General features: G+C 41.3%; 1 protein-coding gene across 2 annotated transcripts in view; it reads right to left on the bottom strand.

The window, feature by feature from the left end:
* The window catches only part of LOC101165675 (formin-like protein 1), a 38,303-nt gene extending 23,504 nt beyond the window's left edge, over positions 1 to 14,799 (bottom strand). The window contains exon 1 of one of the 2 annotated variants that reach the window (XM_011488529.3): positions 14,151 to 14,799. In XM_011488529.3, the coding sequence (XP_011486831.2) occupies positions 14,151 to 14,297 (147 nt within the window). In that variant the 5' untranslated portion in view covers positions 14,298 to 14,799. The remainder of the gene's footprint in view (positions 1 to 14,150) is intronic. The other variant, XM_020712125.2, reaches the window with a different exon arrangement.
* Positions 14,800 to 22,383: the final 7,584 nt, after the last annotated feature.

Raw genomic sequence — 22,383 nt, 5'->3', positions numbered from 1 at the left:
GTGTTTTACTACTACATACCAGTACAATGTTTAGGAAAATGCAGTGTTCCAGTCTTAGTGCTGAATGAAATATTGATCCCCTTTTTTATTCATTGGTTTTATGTTTGTGGAAATCTTAATTTCATGTCATTTGTATTGTTAACGTAGTACAAAGAGGGTGTGTCAAAAGGTTTCTAATTTATCTTTTATTAAGTTGCTGTGGTTTGTAGAAGAATGGACTGTGAAGGTCAAACCTGATCTTGGTCTGATCTTTGCATGTTTCTGTACACTAAAACTGTAGTTTTTTAATAGTTCTTACTGTGCAAAGACATGAAAGTGTGTCGATGTGCAGAGTCAGGAAAGATAGATCCATAATAACACTTCTTGAAGCCTTTGGTGACAGACATAAAAATATCCTCGTGTAAAACAAAGAGTCTGAAAAGAGGAAAAATAAAGTGGGTCTGAAATATGAAACACGTGCAGAGGGGCTGCATGTCCCGTGTTGTTGGGATGAAAACAGGCCATCAGATCAATAATGGATGAATCTGATAAACCTAGTTAGGGGGGTGTGGGGGATGGATCGATGAGGGTTTGTGGACCCGTTTTAACCAGAACATTCCTACTGTTTGACTTTCTTAGAAATTCAGTGTAGACCAACATTTTCTCCATGTTTTTGTCTTGAGGTTCCGCCCTTCCTTCTTCTCTGTGGATTCTTCAAGTCATTGAAGAGAATCTTCAACAGCAACAACAGGGCATATTTGAATGAAAAGTTACGTTTGGATTGGGACTTAAACCAAGGTCCGACAATGGGAATGTACGTCATCAGTGAAAATGAGCACATAACCAGGAACATGAATAAAATAATGAAAAGGCTGACCACACATAATTTAATAAAAATCAAAAATGTAATCGACTAGTTAAAACACTTCAATGTCAAAATGAAGGATGTGGATCGTTAGAAAAACATTTGCTTTACGTTGCTGTACTACTAAACACCCAAACAAAAGAATCCCTGAATGCCTTTCGGGGTCACGAGGTTGCTGAAGCCAACCCAGCTGCTGTTGGGCACCTGCCGCCAGTCTGCTGGGGGGGCACACACTCACAAACTCGCCAAGAGACAATATGGAACCACCAAGTAACCTATGAACTGTGGGAAAAAGCCAGAGCTCCTGCAGGTTGGGATTTGAACTAGCGCCTTCTCGCGAAGGCCAAAGGTTTTTTAACTTCATTGACATTTTGGAAACAAAAATAATTTAAGTGTATAGATTTTTATAAACACGACTAGAAACAAAAAAGTAGAAAAAAATAGTTTGTCACCTAAAAGTAAAAATGCTGAAACAGAAAAAAAAAAAAAGTTCATGAATCCTCACAGTTAATGAAACTGATGAATGGCGGTCTCTGTGCGCCGGTGATCACATATCCTGTCAAAGAACACTGAGGTTGTGTCCGAATTCCTTCCCTACTCACTCTATAGTGCGTTCTCCATTTTCTAGTGATGTCTCAATCTACAATTCCAAAATCCAGTTCCCTAGAAATTTTCCAGAAGTCTCTGTGAAAAACCAGTGTGCATCGATGCTCACTAGACCTGCGAATAAAGACCACAATGCATTGCAGCGGAAGAATTTTTGCCAAAAAAAAAATCTTTAAATAAACCATCAACATTTTTATTGTCAGAAGACGGTGGAGTCACAAAACGGTCGTAGTAATTAGATTTTAACTTTGAGAAATCGATGACGTCATATATGCCGTTAAAAAAAAATACAAGTAGTGAGCGTGGTGTCTGAATTGCCTTTAAAATCCAGGGCACTACTTAGTGCCACACTACATAGTTTATTAGTAAGGGGTGGGGGTGGGGGTGGGGGGGGGATCTGGACACAGCCTGAGTCAGTCTCAGAGGTCAGGCTCCATCTGTAAAACAATTCCTCAAAGGTTCAGCACCAACGGCAGAATCCCACGGCAGTAAGGAGGACTAACATCAGGGTAAATGTCAACGTCCAGGTCTGGCTGAAACCTGCGTCTCATGCTGCTGGTCGGCTCCCCCCGTTTTCTAGAGAGGACCGCTGACCACGAGCTGTAGCGTCTGATTTGCATCATTGTGCATGAAGATTCATTTTGACCAGGATGGTCAAGACTGTAACGGACAATAAAGGTATGAAATCAATGAAAGGAACCTTTGCTGTGTACAGTATAATGATGAGTCTGCCGTCGCTCCATGTTCACTTTAATCATTTGACTACAAACTTTTTAAAGATCAACAGAGAACCATTTTGCCGTCTCTGCATGTCCAACAGAGTGCAACAGTAACAAGAACTCTCCTTTAGATAATTATTTATTATTCTTTTGAAAATTCAGAGGTTTCAGTTTTCCTTATCATCATTCTCTTCAACCATAGATATAATGAACCTGGAGTGAGAATCTCTGATGTCGCCCACGTGGATTCTCAACGGCAGAAATGAAGCAGCACATGTCGCCCCTGTTGACTGAAGTTCCTCTTTGTGGAGTTTGCATGTATTTTAGCTGGAGCAGGAATTTAGCCCAAACTAAAAGCTGTTTTAATTTGGGAGAACCTGAATTAAGGAGAACCTGAACATCATGTGATTCACGCAGATTAACTAGTGTGATGAATGCAGATGAATGTTCTGCTACAATCAGATTTGAGGTTTCAGTAAATCCAATGGGGTTCAATTAAAATAAAACTTACATTTTTATTACATTTTTAGATTTAAAAGGTAAACATTTTAGAAAAAAAAACCTATAGATTTCATGCAGCATACCTGTCTAAGTAAGCTTTAAAGGTTATTGGTTTGTCCCTGCTACATATGGCTTCTGTTCTGAAACGTGCAAACAAAAGAGGGATTGCATTTGTGGCTTTGAATGATGTCACAGCAGAGCATCAGGCTGTTTGGAATCAGATGTCTGATCCGGTGATCACATTGTTTACTGTTGTATTGTAAAATGATCCGGCCCTGGTGTCGTCGCAGGCTCAGCTGAGCGCTGCATGTGCGCCACAACAATCAAAAACACAACCTGCGAAGCGCCGTACGCATCAGGTTTCACCTTTGATGAGTTTCCTTTTCGCCTCTCCGTTGGCTGAACGCCTCGGTGCACCAGATCACGCTCACAGAGATGTGTCCTTGTTTTTGTCCACATCAGAAGCGTCGACATGTTTTCAGATTACAGGAATGTAGAATATTAAAGTTGTGTTAAGAAAGGTCCAGATAAAAATGATGACTTGCAAAGAAATGCCTAAGAGTGTAAATGCAAACAGACTTTCCAGTGGAGCAAAGAGCAGAAGTAAAGTAATCAGAGTAAATGCTGTTCATGCCATGAATCAAATTAGGAAGAAACAAAGTGCCAAACGTTAAAAAGTGTGTATAAAATGACTTGGGAAGTGCAGCCAGATAATAAATTCATCCTTTTCCTCTACTCAACGGATGAGCTAAAGAAAAAAAACGATGGCTTCCTGGTTTTGTGATCATTTTTCCTCTCATGTAAATCAATTAAACCTAAAGAGCAGCTGCAGCAGTTTTTCAGGAAGGTTAGCTTTAACTTTGGTTGGCTTCTGAGTGGATGATGATGATAATAATAATAATAATGCATTTTATTTAAAAGCACCTTTCAAAACACTCAAGGACACTTTACAGATTCAAAAGTAAAACAATAAAATCACAAAATGTTGTTAGCACAATGAATACGTTGAGCTCATTAATAAATTTAGATAACAGAAGATGAAAATATCAGAATTGTGATCTGGAAAAGCACATTTGAACAGGTTTGGAGTCTGGATTTAAATATTGAAAAGGAGTCAATGATACGGAGGTCTGGGGGGAGAGTTTCAGAGTTGGGGCACGGCTCCCCCATGGTGACCATACGGGCCGGAGGGACGGAGAGCTGAAGGAGGAAGAAGAGCGGAGAGACCGGAGAGAGCTTTAATATGGAGGAAATATAAGAGGGAGCCAGGTTATGGAGGGCTTTGAACGTGTAGAGAAGAAGTTTGAATCGAATCCTGAAAGATACTGGAATCCCGTGCAGCTGCTGGAGAACGGGAGTGATGTGATGGAAGGAAGGAGTTCCGGTGAGGATGCGGGCCGCTGAACTCTGGACCAACTGAAGTTTATTCAGAGTTTGATTGGGAAGACCAGAGGGAAGTGCATTGCAGTAGACGAGGCGAGAAGTGACCAGACCATGAACCAAGATGGAAGCGGAGAGGACGGTGAGGGAGGGGCGGAGACGATTAATATTGTGTAAATGAAAGTAGGCAGAGCGAGTAATGCTGTTGATGTGAGACTGAAAGGATAATGTACTGTCAAGGATGACTGTGTGGGGTAGTGTGCAACAGCAACACATATCAGTCCCTGTTCTGTCAAGTTGAGTCAACAACACAAGTTTTGTTTGATTGTTAGGCATTCCATTCTTTACACAGACAATGGCGACAACACAAAACAACAAAAAACAGGCCTGTGCTGAGTAGGGACAAGTGAAAATGAGGGGCAAAACATTTCTAAACGTCCTGTCTTGTTGCTTTGCAACACTAGCTGAGTTCCAGTCACACATCAAAATTCTAGAAATGTCGAAAAAACACAATTTTGCAATTACACCGTTTCCAACACAACCCAACTCATGCGATAAGTCCTTTAAAAACACGGTGACCAATACTTTGATTGACAGCAGATCCATTCACATTTCTGCCGCGGCGCTAGCGCTCATCATCGAAGGAGACGTCGCGTCTTCTTCAGGCCGTGCTCCCCTCCTGGGAGGGGCTACGGATGAAGCCATTTTGGGAACTGGTGGTTGGTGATTTTCCAGAGGAGCTGTGGATTGGGGATGGGCCGATGTAATTTTTTTCCAGCCAATACGTCCCCTAAATCTGTGCCCGATAGCCGGTATTTGTCGATAAACCTGTCTCTAGTACCACAAAGTTTAGGTTTCTTTTTTGCTTCTTTATTAGAAATGCACAACTTTTCTTTTACTGGACAATCACACTGTAATGGCTTTCATAGGAACAAGTATCACTTTAAAACTTCATATACATGTATTTGTAAGCATTTAGACCATTTATTGAATATTGGACACAACTGTCAACCATAAACTCCCGTATACACGTATATCAAAAATAACATTTACCTGAAAAGTGTCAATTATGGACAATGACTGTAAACATAAGCTTTCCAATCTATTAGGAACAAGTAAACATTTCAAAGATAGTCTTTCTAAAACAGTCAGAAGAATATCTGTAGATTTGCTGGCACCAAAACAACCATCCCGTTGTTGTTCATGTGACTCATTTAATTTGAAAAAAGTGTTTCCACTGCAGTTTTGCGAAACATGTCAATTTGGATACGCCTCAAAAACCACCTCCTCCTCCAAGTGCAAAAACTAGTTTTTCAATAAATGCAAGTTTTTTCTAAATTCTCGTTTTTCCATTATTCATTCATTCATTTTCTAAACTGTTTTGTCACGTTCTGGGTCACAGGGCTGCCAGAGCCTATCCTGGCCACTCATGGGCGGGGACACCCTGAACAGGTCGCCAGTCTGTTACAGTCCGTTACCCATGCACTCTCATATTTACACCAAGGGACAATTTAGAGCCACCAATGAACTAATGAAGTATATTTTTGGACGGTGAGAGGCAGTTGGAGAAAACCCACGCATGCACATGGATAACATGCAAACTCCTCACAGAAAGGAGCCCCATTGGTGGTCTGGTTCAGGTCCCCCATTGGTGTTCTGGTTCAGGACCCCCATTGGTGTTCTGGTTCAGGACCCCCAGCTGGGACTTGAACCAGGGGTCTTCTGGCTGTGAGGCTGGCCACCATTAGGCAAATTTATTGTATCCAATTTGCACAATTTCATAGTGAATGGAAACACAGCTACTGTGACCAACATGTTCAGAGACGAGGCTGCATGAGCGGCACGGTTAGGCCCAGATGGAGCATTGATTGCAGCTTCCTGTGACACAAACTGTGCTTATAGGGGCTTCTTGAGTAAAAAAAAAGACTTTCACTCCTGTATAGGTGTGGGAAAAACTACTGTGGTGAGACTTCCTGTTATTGGAACCACTTATTTAAGTACATTTTAAATTCAAATGTATTGTTATTGAAGTCATTCCTTGTTTTTACATTTTAAAAGCACATTTTCTAATGAACTACATACTTCTTCCTTTTTCATTTCTGTTTATTTATAATCCAAATGGTAGAGAAGTAGAATTAGAATTCAACTAACAACAACGTTCTTTGTTTGGAAATATTCAAAGTTTATGCAAAGCATGGGGGGAGTCTCAACATACATGAACAGTCATTGTCTCCTGGTCAGCTTATGTCACTGCAGCTGGAAACACAAATAGAGCTCCAACAGAAGCCGCTCAGGACTCAGCTGAACAAATATGTGTATTTCCCCGCTTTTCTGTCTACATGGAGCCATGCCACAGAGGGCTCCTCTGTATTCTTTGACGGTTTGTTGTGCAGACTCAGCAGGTCTGAGATGCTGGGGGGGGGATCTGCTTACGGTCGGGGACAGTGGTGATGTAGCAAGAGCAACAGGAAGAACAGGAACTCTTTTGGCCGCTGAATTACCTGTGATTATTTCCTGCATTCACACACAGCCAGATCTCTGCTGCAGTAACTGCTGCGCAACTGTCACAACACTTTCCACCACAGCACCATTAAACCCACTCCTCACACACACACACACACACAACTCAAGAGGATAAAAGAAGATGGAGATAATGCTCAACTGAAGTCCTGAACTTGGCATGTTCACTTCAAATGAAACCAAAGTTCAGTTTCTCCGGGGAAAACAGACCAAATTTCAATAACTTCCACACGTTCTACAGGTTTTAACTTCTCCAATGTGTTCACTGGTAAAGCTGGTGCTAATCGCCATCGCTAGCTGCATTAACATGGACAAAAGTAACCAGAATAAACGCCTGATCAGAATAAAAATGTGTCACGTAAACACGCCGTTCAGAATACTCTGCCCCACTCAGGCTTGTTGGATCAAAATTTCTTTCTGATCGAGAAAGGTGTCTGCTCTGGAGGAGGCTTCGGACCGGTCTGGCCGGCCGCTCTGCGTGAGCGAGCTGCTGGACTCAGGACAACCGGGTCTCCAAGCAGAGGAGCGGCTTTGGGACGGTATCTGAGCTAACGGAGGCGGCTTTGTAAAGCAGAAATGCCGCTCATTTGTGAGAAACCATGTAAACAATCATTTAAATTCATGTTTCCAACAGAGTCCAGAAAAAAATAAAAAGCTGATGTTCCCACATGTTTATGTTCAGTCAAGATGCAGATTGCAGCATTGACCGCATGGATTTTAACTGCATTAACAGCTAAATGTTGTTGTTGGCACGTATTAATCTAACCCTAACCGTTCTTCCGGCCAAGAAAAAAAGGAGGAAATTATGAGCCAACAGGCGCTTTATAATAATCATAACATTAATAAAATCACGTTTTGAAGATCATGTCCCTCTACGCTGCAGGTTTGTTTGTTTCCAACAGAACTCAATATTTCTTCTTCTACAGTTGTTTCCAGTATTTTAGAGAGTTCTGCACGTCAGAATGATTTACTGTAACTGAACGTGTGTTGAATATAAACGTTTGTTATAATCGGATGGAGTTTTTCTGTGCCCATGCACACAGTTCAATCCTAATCTGATCTTTGCTCCGATCAAAGATATTTTGCACATAGCTCTGCGGCTATTGAGACCAAGAATCAACCACAACATCCTTTCAGATTGGTAGAAATTCAGAAAAAAAGATGCTTATTTTGGTGGGGAAAAGCAAACAAGCCTGTACTGTATATGTTTAAACAAGATTTATTGAAAGTTCAATGACGTCATCACAAATATTCCATCCAGTACTAGTTTTTTTTCTCCTAATCAATCCCAAAACACGCTCTCCTCTCATCCACCTGTTCATGCAGGTCAGTGAAGTGACCCTCTTCCCCCTCCTCCACCCACACCTGGATCTACTCTGACTTTCTTCGATGTCTCCGCTCCTCTTCATGCAAACTACGGCAGACTGGCAAACCTTCAAGCTCAAAACATCCTTCCAGCTGGCTTCTTGCCCCATTGCAGTCCTCTGGCGTTCAGAGTATCAGAGATGTTGTATTCACCATGAATTCATGTCTCTCCTGAATAAAAATGTTCTAAAGATGGCTCATCCACATTCTTCAGCTCAGGGCTCTGGGTGATAACTAATCCCTATTCACCATCAGAAGAGTCAAAGTAGTCATAAAATACTACAGCCAGAGTTAGCTATTGTTTAAAAATGCAGCACAAGCAGCGGAAAAGGACACAGGGATATGCAGATTGTTCTATAAATAGATTTTTCTATGGTTTATGAAGCATACAAACATTTTAATATCCTGACCGGGTCAAATGTACCTGCAGCTAACCAACAGCCTGACAGCTAGACCCTCAGTGGGGCTAATGGAGTGTTTTCAACCAGTGTGCCGCATACAAGTGTGCCGTGGGAAATTGCCTCATTAACTGATCTAAAAACATTTCCCATCTCCAGGATATCAGCTCTGTGTTCATCCAAACAGGCCCTGATAAAACACTGAGTAGTTAGGAATATGAAAGATCATAAAATACTTTTTTCTTTGTGTTTATTTGATTCTATTAAAGACACTTTGATAAGAATGACGGTACCGCGATTTAGGCGCAGCTTAAGCTGTTTTCGGAAAAGTCCCGCCCCTTTAACTGTCTCCACCAATCATTCTTGGAGGCTTAATCACACGTCATCAGTCTGACCAATCAGAAGTGGTTAAAGTCTTCACTTCCTTGTTCTGATTCTGCTCATAAAGTCTCTCAGTTCCAACAAAAATACCAGCTAAAGCTCGTCTTTAGCGGTGTAGCTTTCCACAGAATCCGGTGTCAGACTGTGGAACAAGTGAACAAAACCATGAAGCTCAAAGAAGAAAATCTGTCTGGCCTCGGCATACGTTTTTTCACTACATCTCCCATGATGCATTGGGTTAAAGTGACAGCGTCTCAGCGCTACAGTGAGTCTTCCCTGTTAAATGTCTTGAAACCACAACAAACACACATCAAACAGTTTTTAAATCTTTTAACTTAACTTTTATTACATCTTTTAGAAAAAACAGCTGCAACTTCCAGCTTTTTCTGCCATAATTATCACAAAAATGTATGTGAGATTGCAGAGGGGCTGCAGATCAATACAGACTATGAGTTTCTCCTTTTTTTTTTAATTTTTGGATGCTGGTGTGCCGCAGGATTTTTGTCAAGGTTAAAGTGTGCCGTGGCTCAAAAAAGGTTGAAAAACACTGGACTAATGTACATCTGAAGACCTTAAACCAGACAAAAGACTTCCCCTCTATGTGCAATCCAATCAATTCAATACAGAAGAATGAGGCTCATAAAAGTCCAACCTGAGTCATCTGTTCGAATGAAAGATTCCAACCACACAGGTGAAATGGAATACTAAACCTCCATGCAGGTGTGTTTGCTTCAGATGTAAAGTGGAACCATTTTACACTGAAGGGAATGGGAACCGCCTTTTGTGTGCAGCAGGAATGGATGGCTTAAACTGATCCAACTCTTGTACAGCATGCTTCACTCCAGAATTCAAAGGTTTCGCTTTCTTCAAAGCCCTCATTTCCAAAGAAATTCCACTTGAGACGCACATTTCTCGTGATTGTCGAGTCCTGATGTTCCCACTGTTGTGTCAACACTAAACAGAATTGATTAGGGTTCTGTTGTTCAGAGTTTGGAAACAGCTCTAGCACTTTTTTTTTTAATTATTGAAACAAAGAACATGAGTAACAGACCAAGTGTTTAGATGCTATCTTAGACTCCTATGATGGTCCAACCGTTCTGACTCTGCTCGAATCTTTGCAGTTTAGATTGAAGAACTACCAACATGTGCCACTGATGTGGACATGTCCCCAAAACATCGTTTCCCCACTTCAGTACAAAACCAAGTTTCAACATTGGATCATTTTTCTTATCATGGTGTGAGTTAAATGTCTCATCTTTTTGTTTTATAAATTTGATTGTGTTTTTAAGTAAAGCACTTTGTACGGTGGCCCAGAAGGGTCACAACACAACACATTAACTTTATACACAACACACTAACTTTACACACAACACATTAACTTTACACACAACACATTAACTTTACACACAACACACTAACTTTACACACAACACATTAACTTAACACACAACACATTAACTCACAACACAACACAATAAATCACAACACAACACAATAACTCACAACACAACATAATAACTCACAACACAACGCATTAACTCGTTGAAGGTAAAGTTTGAAACTCTGGGTCCAAACATGCATTCACCTCCATGCCACTAAAAAGACAACACCCCTAAGAAGAAAAAAAGGGCTAATTTGAGCCCCAATAAGAACAAAACAGAGGATTTAAACAGATCTGAATAAACATGTGTCCCTACACATGTTCAATGAATAGAAAATAAAGCATTAACCACCAAAAAGTTCATTGTAACCAGACAGTAAATATATTCATTTTTGGTTTTTATTACTCAAGTCAATTGGAATTCTTCTCTCCTGCCACTTGCCTCCAGTGGTGGAATCACAACATCTGGCTCTCACTTGTTTGAACAGAAGGTTGGAGCTCGGCTGCATCACTCTTAAAAATGTTCCTGCCCACACCTGGAAGAATATTAATAATAATAATAAGGTTCTGCTGTATTTTCCTATGGAGGTGTATGATGGGAGCATTCCGCATGACCAGTGTCTAAAAACAGGTTGTAAGTGTCATGGCACACGCCTTTCAGGTCTAACAGATGCTCCCGGAAGTCGTTTTACAAAGTGATGAAATATTTGAAAAACTATTTCCACCACACAGTCATGATCCAGCACAGGAGAACCAGCTTAACCTGTATGTTTATCGCAAATGGAAAAAAACAAAGTCAATACTCGGAGGATACCATTTGGTATCTGGAAATCAGTGTTTTTGTTTTAGGCAAGATTTGCAACAAATGCATGTACCAAACTCAAAGGTTTGCTCATTCTTTCTCTAGCTTGACTCTTACTTAAAGACCACACAGAGGAAAAACAAAATTTCTTGAAAAAAGAGGAACAAAAAAACCTCTGTAGATAATTATTAAACTGCAATCTTCTGTTGTTTTTTGTACATGCCTTTAAGCCCAGGCCTGTATTTTCTTTCTCCTCACCCAGAGATGTACGTCTACGAGTCTGAAACACAACATTCTTAGGAATCAGTTACTCTTTCAGTGTCTGCATCTGATGGAACAGTCAGTCTTTCTCCTGTGTTTTCCCAGCCAGCCTTACTCACAGATACACTGATGACGGCTAAAAGGGCAAAAAGAGATGTGAGCAAGTGCCACTCAACCATGAAGAGCCTAAAATCAAGATGAGAAGGATTTTTCTGAATCTCAATACAGGTCATTCATTCATAAACCAAGCATTGGTCCTCCAGCTGTTTGACTGAAGAGAAAATGAAAACATTTGCTGGTCTGTAGAGGTAAAGGCCGATCCTCCTGTCTGTGGCTCAGCCGGGTGAAAACCACCTTCCTTTCAACTTCAGGAGCAGAAGAATCTGAGGTGAGGTGATAAGACGATAAAAACGAGGAATGCGGTTGATAAGAGAGCAAGTTGTCTGGTGGCATACTGAACAAAGGCGGGGTGTAAAGAGACACAAACCTTGTTTTTCTGAGGGAGGGAGGATGTCGAGGAATGCTGCTGTCAAAGGTTTGGTTCTGAATGTGACTTTGACCGAGTTCTTAGAAAATTACAACTGTTGTGTCAATAAACCCTTTACCTCCAAAACCCAAATTAATATTGTTTTTTTCTTCTTCTATTTTTGTGATGCATCTTTCTATAAAGAGCTCCAAAGGGTCTTGTGCTTTCTATGCCTCCCTCCTGGGGACTTGTAATTCTTTTCTAGTTGACAGCAAAGCATCTCTCGTCACTCACAGGACAGCATGAACATTTAAACACATGCAACACCAACTTTGACATTTGGCTCATAACCATAATAATAGGTCTGGTTTATGCATGAAGGATTTTTACTCTAGAAGTTTCCCAGCTGAGATGTAGAAACAGGAAACACTACAGCAGCAAATGTGGCAGGAAAGAAGCCAGAACAACATCTGAAAAAAAAATGTTCTCATTTATTCAGTAGTGGATGTTATTTGGAAACAGTGGCGGTTTTTGATATGGGCAATGTGGGCGGTCGCCCAGGGCGGCACTTCGTGGGGGGCGGCATTTGGCGTGCCCGATGCGTGCGTTACGCACATATAGTGTTGTGCTACGATAGATGTCAACGATATTCAAAGAGAAAGCTTGCAGCTTTTAATTTGAAATTGCTTCAGCTGCCGACACTCAACACTTTTATTTTGATACATCAGACTGTTAAGAATGTCTTCATCCTATTTGATCTTCACACTTATGGTGCAAAAAAAAAAAAAAAAAAAAGATGAAATAACTCAGAGTGAAACAACGTAAAACAGGCACATGAAAAGGAATTGGGCAGAACAAACACCCGTGCTCAACCAAATTTCGACAAAAGCAGGCAATGGGGATTATTTCCCACAATTCCTTGCTCTGACACGGCAGACCCGACACGCACGTGACCACCGCCTTCTGCTGCAAGACATTTGCGGCCACACCTCTTTGCGGTAGTCTTTGGAACATAAGTCAAAAAACTCGAGAGAGAAGCGCAACTCGCCGGTGGCTGGCTGAATCACACTAACAGGTGATTGGGAGTCTTTTTCTATCTGACAATCAACTCTGGGCCGCAGCTGCGCCCCCCGTCATAGAGACGGAGCCGCGTGTGTCAGAGGGAAGGGGGGGGGGGGGGGGGGGGATGAGCGCAGACCATTTTTTATGGATTGAGGTTTTTTGGAGGATTTCTACTGTTGGTGTTGCACAAAATTAGGGAAATGCCAAATATTTTTTGAATAATCCCACTGATGAGTTCTATGATTTAGTCTTTAATGTTTTATAAGACCTAAACATATTAATCACAATAAGTTTTATTTTTTAGATCTAATCCCTCTGATATGTTTCACAAAGACACACACAGGACGTCACACATTAAGAAATTATTGCTAAAAATGAAGCAGGTGTCTAGCTCTAAAAAAATGCTCTAAAAAATGATAAAAGAGCAAAAAAAAACGGAAATATTTGATTTGTAATTTCTTATTAATATTTCCAGGCTTTCTTTGTTTTGTTCAGAAGCATGTTCATATTTGTATAATTTTGACAGAATATATTTCTATGGAGAGCAAAATATTACAAGTTATTTAAGGTTTAACTTGTGTTCCTGTTTTTATTCATATTTATGTTCAAAAAGTTCAGTTTAAAAGGTTTAAAAGTTTAGCTTTAGTGTGTTCAGTAAATGTTTATCTTCTTCGGCCCAAAACCTTAAGCGTGTTTTTAACTTAGGCCCCTTTGTGACTGAGTTTGACCCCCGCTGTAATACGAGTCTAGAAAAGTCATGCATTTTTTTGTAAAATGGCTAAATAGAATATAAGGAACACAACAGGATGTTGTTGTCAAATTTTGTATGTGTGCGGGGGGGGCGCTGGTTACTCGCCCAGGGAGCAAGTCAGTGTAGAACCGCCACTGTTTGGAAACATCTGTCAACTAAAAAAAAGGAAGAATTTAAATCAAGAAAACAATCCTAAAAGTTAACGTTATTTTAAACATTTCAGAGTTTTATAATGAGCTTCACTTTTTGTCTACTTAAAAACAATTAAACGAGGGGTTTATCCCTCAAGAAACACGTTCGTTTGGAGGCAGACTGCAGTGAGTGACGCACAGACCTGCTCTGTCTCCACCCAAACAACAGGATGACCCTCAGTGAGCTGCTGGGACATGAAGTTAACCTGCGGTTTCTGGTTTTCAGCCAAACAAATGCCTTTTTAAATATGAACACCCGTATCAAACTAATAGACGGCATTGAATAAAGAGTAAAGACGTTTTTTTTTCCCGGTAATCGGATCTGTCCTTGTTGCGTTCCTGCCTCTCTCAGCAGAGACGCGGAGAGCGCTGCGTAAAAACGCTCCTTTGTGCTCCCGCACACTGCTTAAGTTATGCACGCTTGGCACAAACATGGGTTTGTTAAGGATGTCCGACATATTCCACATTCTTTCTGTTTCTGTGCCTCATTGTTCTTCTCTGAACTCTTGTTTTCAGACTCACCAGAGCTGCGCTGAAGCGCTCCTCCAGCTCCTCCTCGGGGGGCATGGGGGGGTTCACACCTGCCGCCTGTCTCGCGGACCCGGTGGGAGTCAAACTCCTGGTCTCCTTATTTTGAGAGACTGCGGCACTTCCAGCTGCGTTCCCCATGATTATGAGTTCAGGGAATCCAAACAAGACAATAAATCCTTAAAAAATAGTCCTCTTGTAAAAATGTCTCTTATTTAAAGTTGTGTGGGACCCGAGGACTCCCAGTCAGCGCCTCCAAACCCCTGTGCTGATGCATATCGAGGCCGTTTTCATCACTGGCTGATGGTCTCCAACAAGCAGAGGGATGAAATCCACCCCAGCCTGTGAATGAGCGGCAGATCCCGGCGCATTATGAAACCCTAGAAAGAGGGAAGGAGATATCCTCACACTGACAGACACAGAGTGACAGCCGAGGGAGCCGGGAGGAGGAGGAGCTCAGGGCAGGTGCCTTCAATCAAGAACACAAACTGTCACTTCTCTGAGGCAAACTCCGAGCTGTCAGGTGCGCTCAGGTCACGTGGGGACCTCCTTCACCTGCGGCCACCATGTCCACGAAAGGAGCAGGACACGGAGAAGGTGGAGATCCAGAGAGCAGCCGCCCAGCCTGCCCTGCTCAGAGGGAAAGGCAGATGCTCCTTGTTTGACAGCAGCGAGCACGCTGGGTCCTAGTGCCGCCCTGTTATCAGCACCAATCACTCATTAAATAATTAGTTTGGATGTGTTTCAAAATTGAGATGTAATGCAGAGAAAATGTTTGTGGATAATGTAATTTTAATAATGGTTAAATATATCAATTGCATGTGTAAAGGTGCCAACAAATCAACTGTTATGCATGTTTTTTCAGACAGAAATGATACCATATGTAAATAGGATTAAATCCTGCACTAACAAAAAATCTTTTAGAACAGTGAAAACATGGTCTCTTTTAAAACTTTAACAGATTCCTTCCTTTTTATCATTTTCGTTTTATTCTTTGTTTAATCTGTTTTTTATTGCTATTATTATGGCTTTTTGTCATTTTTTTTCTTTTGCCTGGCAAATGTGAAAATGTTGTATTTTGCACATTGTGTGGAATATCAATGTTTGGCATATTGTATGTGTTGTGTTGTTAATAAAGTTTGTTAAAAAAAACCTATTAGCGGTTCAACAAAAATGGCGAGCAATATCGGAGCGATCCAGCCTTAGAGATTTGATCCAGATTCCATCTCAGACGAAGAAAACAAGGACAGTCATGGTTGACTACGAGTGGATGCATCAGAATAGAGCAGAGCAGGGAGGCTATGGTAACAACTACAGACTAGACAAAAGCCTTTCAATGAAAATTGTGTTTTTGATGTTTTTAACATGGTCTTGTAGAATGTAGCCATGAGGGGGGGGGTGTCTAAGCCAAGATCTGATTGTGCCGGTTTAAAGCCCGGATAAATACGGTGTGTGTGTGTGTGTGGGGGGGGGGGTGTTCAGGAAGGGCATCCGACGGAAAATCTTTGCTAAACCAAACTGCGAGTTACACCTGTGATATCCGTACCGAATCAGCTGAGGCCCGGATAAACAACGACCACCATCTGTGTTGTTCACCATCAAGGTACTGATGGAAATTGGACCACTGTTGGTCAAACAAGGAGAGGAGGAAGGGGCGTTCATAGGAAGAGAGAGAAGACGAAAGTCATGGGAGTTGGACTGAGAAGAGGGACACTGAATGTTGGAACTATGACAGGAAAAGGTAGAGAGTTAGTTGACATGCAGAGGATGAAGGTAGACGTACTGTGTGTCCAGGAGACCTGGGGGGTATTCCAAAAAGCAGGTTATGTGAGTTACCACGTTAAGTTTGAGGCTAAGGAAGCGGATAAGCTCAGGGGGTATTCTAGGAAACACGTTTAAACTAGCCTGACTTTAACCCTGAACTCTGGCTGAAATCCGCCTGAACTTGCTTACTCTGCATATGTCGGTTCCAAAAGACCGGATATGAGTTAGCGTAATTACACTTGACTTGGTAACCCTGGGTTAATGCACGTGCACAGCAGGTACATAAAGACATTCTCAATGGATCGCTGATTTCCGGAGTCACCATGGAAACGCGTGGAGAACAAAAGAGAGCGCTATGCTTCAGTGAGACGGAGTTGGAGATTTTAATGACGGCGTATGAAGATTATACGTCCATCAAAAAGTAATACGGCTGCATCATCAGCAAAAGAAAGAGTTTCTGCTTGGAGAAAAAGAACGGACAAAATAAACTCAAGAATTTCTGATCTTATTTCCATTTTCCCTGTGACGCATATATATATATATATATATATATATATATATATATATATATATATATATATATATATATATATATATATATATATATATATATATATATATATAAACTTATCCAATTTTGCCACCTTAAATGAATTACTTCTATTGGTAACAAATAATTGAGTTAAAATTATTGAACCTAATTTCTTACGTCTATAAAACTTAGTGTTTGTACAACTCAAATTTACACATTTATCTAACTAAATGTCATATTATTCCAATTCAATTAATCTTTTTTCCATCTTAATTTATTATAACTCTTGAACTCTCATATGTCTAAGTTTGAGCCAGCAGATATACCGGTAATCATTTTTTATAACAATAAAAAGAAAGAAACAGCATTCACGGGAGGTACACATACATTTACCAATGCAGCATTAAACAGTAGGGGTGCTATATAAACTCTTCATCCTCTCCTGTAGGTCCTGACCAACCAGAGCCTGTTTCAGCTGCTTCTTAAAAGTCATGCAACATTTTTCCTTTTTCAGTTTTTGTCCTCTTCTCTGGCTTTGCCCTTTCTTTTTTCATCTTTTCCTCACAAGAGTCATCCTACACACCCTCATTCTAAGTTCTCTGGAAACACTCACATGCTTGAAAGCAGGTTATGCTAGCTCCCACGGTATGTTTGAGGCTGTCATGTCTCGTCAAGTTTCCTGTTGTCTCGTGTGGGGTTTCCTGTTTTGTTTTGAAAGTCTAACCTACCTCTCGTTCCAGACCTTCCCCTTCCTGCTGTGTCTGCTCCCCACACCTGTGTCTGCCTCATCATCCCTGATCATTCCCACCTGTGCCTCCCCTCCTCATGTATTTATAGCCTGTGTTTCCCTTTGTCCTGTGCCTGTTTGTCATGTGCTTTCACCTGCCAAAGCTAGCTTCTCTCTTGATTCAAGAAATTAAATCCTTAAGCTCTGCATCTGAGTCCAGTCCTGTGTTCTGCCTTGTCAGAGGCTAAGGAAGTTGATAACCTCAGCTTTTGGTTCCAGCAATAGAGGCATGTTTCAGGGTATGTCAAGTTGGCATAGTAACTCATGCTCTGAACATAGCCTGATCTGGAGCAGGTTTAGTTGAAGGTTAGTTTGTTTTCAGAGAGGTGAAGCAGCATGGCGTGTCCATTTGAAGATGATTTAGTGGATGAAGAAGCTCAGATAATACTTTTTCCACCATGAGAGGGTGATAAGACCACATATGGATGTTGGAAAGAAACTTTTTTACTTTGATCTAACTTAATTATTTGCTTCAGTTAAGATAAATCATTTTTTTGAGTTCAGTCAGCTTAATAACACAGTTATCAGACAATTATTTTTTCATTCAAATTAATTCAGTTAAGTAGGTGTAACTTTGGTGCTGCTGTTAGATCGGCACCACTAGGAGTTGTGGGATACCATTCCCTTTGCCTGTCTGGACGGATTTGGGTTTAAGTGTGGCTTTTTGACCAAATGTGTTTAGTTGTTTAGCTGTTTTACTGTGTTTTGCCAAGTTATTTTGTCCTATGTTTAATTCTTTCTGCACCATGAGTGAGAGGGAGGGAGAGGATGATCATATTTAGCACCCCTACAAGTGTTGCAAGAACTGAAGGTAAAGTCAGAATCATGATAAAAGAAAACATGTGAAACATTGCAAATCCACATTGATTAATTCATGTCATTATGAAAATCAGAATATCTGCAGCCTCAAATTTAGACATGAGAGTTCAAGAAGTACAATAAATTAATATGGAAAAATATTTAGTTGAACTGGAGTACAATAACAGATAATAACATAAATGAGTTTTAAAAACAATTAGAGTTGAATAAATTTAACTCAATAACCTGTTACCAATTGAATCAATTCATTTTAGTTGGATAAGATATATATGCATCACAATGAAGATGATAGAAACTCATGCATTTACTTTTGAAACTCTTTTGATGGAAATGGCTCTAGTGAATACATTCTTTGAGAAGAGGCAGGAACAGGGTGACCTATTAAAGTGGAGGTAGAAGCAGACAGACTGCAAATTGTGTAGACGGTGTAATCTGAAGGAGACCAGTGACGGCAAAGTAGTGGTAGGTGAGTGTTACGCCCCTTTTAATGTCTAAGGGCACGTCAAGGGCCAAATTTAAATTAACAAAAAACAAATTTCTCCATACAAAAGTTGACAATTTGCTTTTACAAACAAATAAGAACAATAACTAAAAGTGAAACAAAAAAGCTTCAGGGTGAACTAAGGCCAAAACAACAAACAAAACCCCACCTAACTGAAATCTGAAATCTTGTTTTCTTACCTGTACAAAGGAAAAAGGAAATCAAAGATAAACACTAACCTCCCTGAACTAACCAAAACAGGAGAAAACAAGTACCAAAGAAAATGGCAGCTCACCCCTACAGGTTTACTTAAACATGACTACAAACCAAAAGACTAAACAGAGTGGGCACTGGGCACAAAATCACAAAAACTACATAATACTAAGGTGCAACACACAACAAAACAGGTGAAGTACAAAACCAAAATGTAGAAGAGAGCCACGCTACAATGGAGACTGCAGCCAAACTCCCTTCTCACAGACTGGAGGTCCAAGTAGTGCTTTTAAGGCTGCCTCCATCAGGTTGGGTCCAATGGGAGGCCACACCCTTTCCAGCACACCTGAAAATAATCACACATAGTCATACATGCACAAAGATCTACAAAAACCACAGAAGTCCCACTCTGATACAAATCAAATACGCAAAACACAAAAAACACAGAATAAACAGAACAAAACAAACTCAAATACGGCCACAGCCGTAACAGTGAGTGTTTCCAGAGAACTTAGGATGGGGGTGTGTAGGATGACTCTTGTGATGAAAAGGTGGAAAAAAAGAAAGGGCAAAGGCAGAGAAGAGGACAAAAACTGAAAAAGGAAAAATGTTGCATGACTTTTAATAAGCAGCTGAAGCAGGCTCTGGTTGGTCAGGACCTACGCCCAGATAACTGGATTGCTAGCTAATGTGACCATGAGGAGGTGCAGGAGTGTATACAGAGTAAGAGGCTAGCTGAGAAGTGGGACACTGACAGGACTGAGGAGAGTAGACAGGAGTAAAGGGAGTTGTAGCGAAAGTTTTATGGCAACTACAGAGAAATAAAGCTAATGAGCCAAACAATGAAGTTATGTAAAAGAGTAGTTGAAGCTAGACTAAGAGCAAAAGTAAGCATTTGTGAGAAGTAGGATGGTTTTATACCAAGAAAGAGCACTACAGATACAATCTTTGCGTTGAGGATGTTGATAGAGAAGGTCAGAGAGAGTTACACTGCCTCTGTAGATCTGGAGAAGGTTTGGAGTTTCTAGAGTAACTGTGGTTTTGTAGGAAGTCTGGAGTGACAGAGAAGTGTGTTAGAGCAGTGGAGGACATGTATGAGGGCTGTAAGACAGTGGGGAGGTGTGCTGTAGGGTGATGGAGGAGTTCAAGGTGGAGGTGGGATTCCATCAGGGCTCAGTTCTGAGCCACTTCCTGTTTGCAGTGGTGATGGACAGATTGACAGTTGAGGTTAGACAGGAATCACCACGGACTATGATGTTTGCAGACGATAATGTTATTTGTAGTGAGAGCAGAGAACAGGTGGAGGAGAAGCTAGAGAGGTGGAGGTTTGTCCTGGAAAGGACAGGGATGAAGGTAAGCGGCAGTAAGACGGAAAACGTGTGTGAATGAGAGGAACCCAGGAGGAAGAGTGAGGTTACAGGGAGAAGAGAAGAAGAAGGAGGAGGGTTTGAAGGATCTAGGATCAACAGTCCAGAGGAATGGAGAGAGTGGAAAAGAAGTAAAGAAGAGAGTGCAGGCAGGTCGGAATGAAAAGTGTCAGGAAAGTTTCAGCTGAAAGGAAGGAAAGGTGGAGAAATGTGTGGAGAGAGCAGCCCTGTTGTTTCCTAGAGACACTGAGGAAGACAGGAAGCAGAGATGAAGATGCTGAGGTTCTCTTTGGGATGGATCAGGAATGAGGACATCAGAGCAGCACATGTTAGAGGTTCTGGAGATCCAGTCAGACTGAGATGGTTGGGACATGTCCAGAGGAGAGACAGTGAATCTATTGGTAGAAGGATGCTGAGTCTAGAGCTGCCAGAGGTCTAGAGGAAGACCAGAGAGGAGGTTTCTGGATGCAGAGAAGGAAGACATGAAGGTAGTTGGAGGATGCAGGAGACAGACGGAGGAAGCTGATTGGCCGTGGAGACCCTGAAGGGAATCGGCCAAAGGAAAAGAAGAAGAAGAGCGTGTTTTTGAGGCATTTTTCTCATGATGGAGGACATATACAAAGAAAATTAAGATTAAAATTGGGTTTCGTACTATTTCTTCATTCACATCGCAGGTGAAAGAAATGCCATTTGAACAAGCTTGTGGTTGTTAGGTAAAAAACTCTGTTGGCTCCCTGCTGTGCCCCACTCCGAAGCCAACTTGAAGACGTTAAAGGCAATTCTTTCATGAGGTAGAGATTGCTTTTGGAGAATCTTGTCTCTCTGCAAAGGCTATTTCCAAAATGTTGAGGCGAGTTCTCTTCAGAGCCTGGCGAGGAGTCATGGAGTCTCCTGCATGACACACAGTGGACATAACGGCACTACCTGTGAGCAGTGAGCTCATTCCTCTTTTTCTTTAAGTTACTGGTGCAGTTGTTCTGGCTAATGTCTCACCTGCTTCAAACCCTGCAGAGATGCACCGACTACTTCTGAAGCACAGCACAGGTCAACAGAAAGAGCCTGAAGCAGGGCATTTGCAGACTTTAAGGAACCCAGAACCTTTAGAAGAAACGTTCCTGTTTCTAAGAAACGATGCCTCCTCAACATCATCAGCAACCCGGACGCCTCTGTGCAGATGTCACCAGCATCAGCTCTGACCTCTGTGACCTCTGACAGGACACTCACAATAGCATCCTGATTCTCCACAAGGCCCTTTGTCACATCATGATGGCTTGTCCCCCTGATCTCCAACAGTCGTTTCAGGGAGAGAACATCATAGTTCTGTGACACATAATGAGCATGAAAAAACGAGTGCAGCGATCCCGATAGATCAGAAAAGGTTTTTGCACACGGCTCTGCTTGCATTGCATGGATCACTGCCAAGTGCATAGAGGGAGATGTCCTTCCCTACCTCCTGTTGCAGTAAGGGCTGAACCCCACCCCTGAGCCCACTCATGACAGAAGCTCCATCATAGCACTGACCGATCCTTTCAGCTGCACTTTTAGCTGAGTCAGAGAGGTGCTGAACTATTTGGGTGGTGATAAATTCAGCATTTAACGACCCACTGTGGTAAAAAATGTGTTTTCGGTGTTTTTAACATGTTCTTGTGGCATTTTCCTGATGATGGATGGATTAAAACTGTATTTCTGAGTATTTCTTACCTTAGGTTGTTGCACAACACCAGCTCTGTAAGGTTACAAAGGCACTACTAATAAAGTTCCATACAAAGTGGATTCACGCCAGTTATTATATTAAAAATATACTGTTTTTAATTAATCTCCTATTAATTAATTGTGTCATATTTATCTGCCATGTTTTAAAATCTGCTCCATGAAAATATTGACTGACTTTTAACCGATTCCATAATGGCGACACATGAAACATCCTAACATTGCATCACAGTAACAATCCTGCAGAGAAATCGGCAGCTTTTGAGCTTTCCACACTGTCATGAAGTGGAAGTTCTTTTACTGCTAGGAACTAAGCTTCTTCTCCAATTGTTTTTTAAATAATAAGCCTACTTTTTTTTTTTATTTGTGTGAGCTGAAGGGCTTCTCTTTTCCTCTTTCCCTGTGGCTTCTCTTTTGGATATTCCAGACCAGGCTTTTGCATTTTTTACGTGGCGTCGCCTTGATGCGTTCTTTGGTAAATGGTAAATGCCGCATACTTTAATAGCACTTACTACCTTTCTTTGCGGGCCCAAAGGGCTTTACAGTCACAGTCC

This window comes from Oryzias latipes, chromosome 19, assembly GCF_002234675.1.
Source record: "Oryzias latipes chromosome 19, ASM223467v1".
Lineage (NCBI taxonomy): Eukaryota > Metazoa > Chordata > Actinopteri > Beloniformes > Adrianichthyidae > Oryzias > Oryzias latipes.
This window is presented reverse-complemented; position numbering and strand designations above follow the sequence as displayed.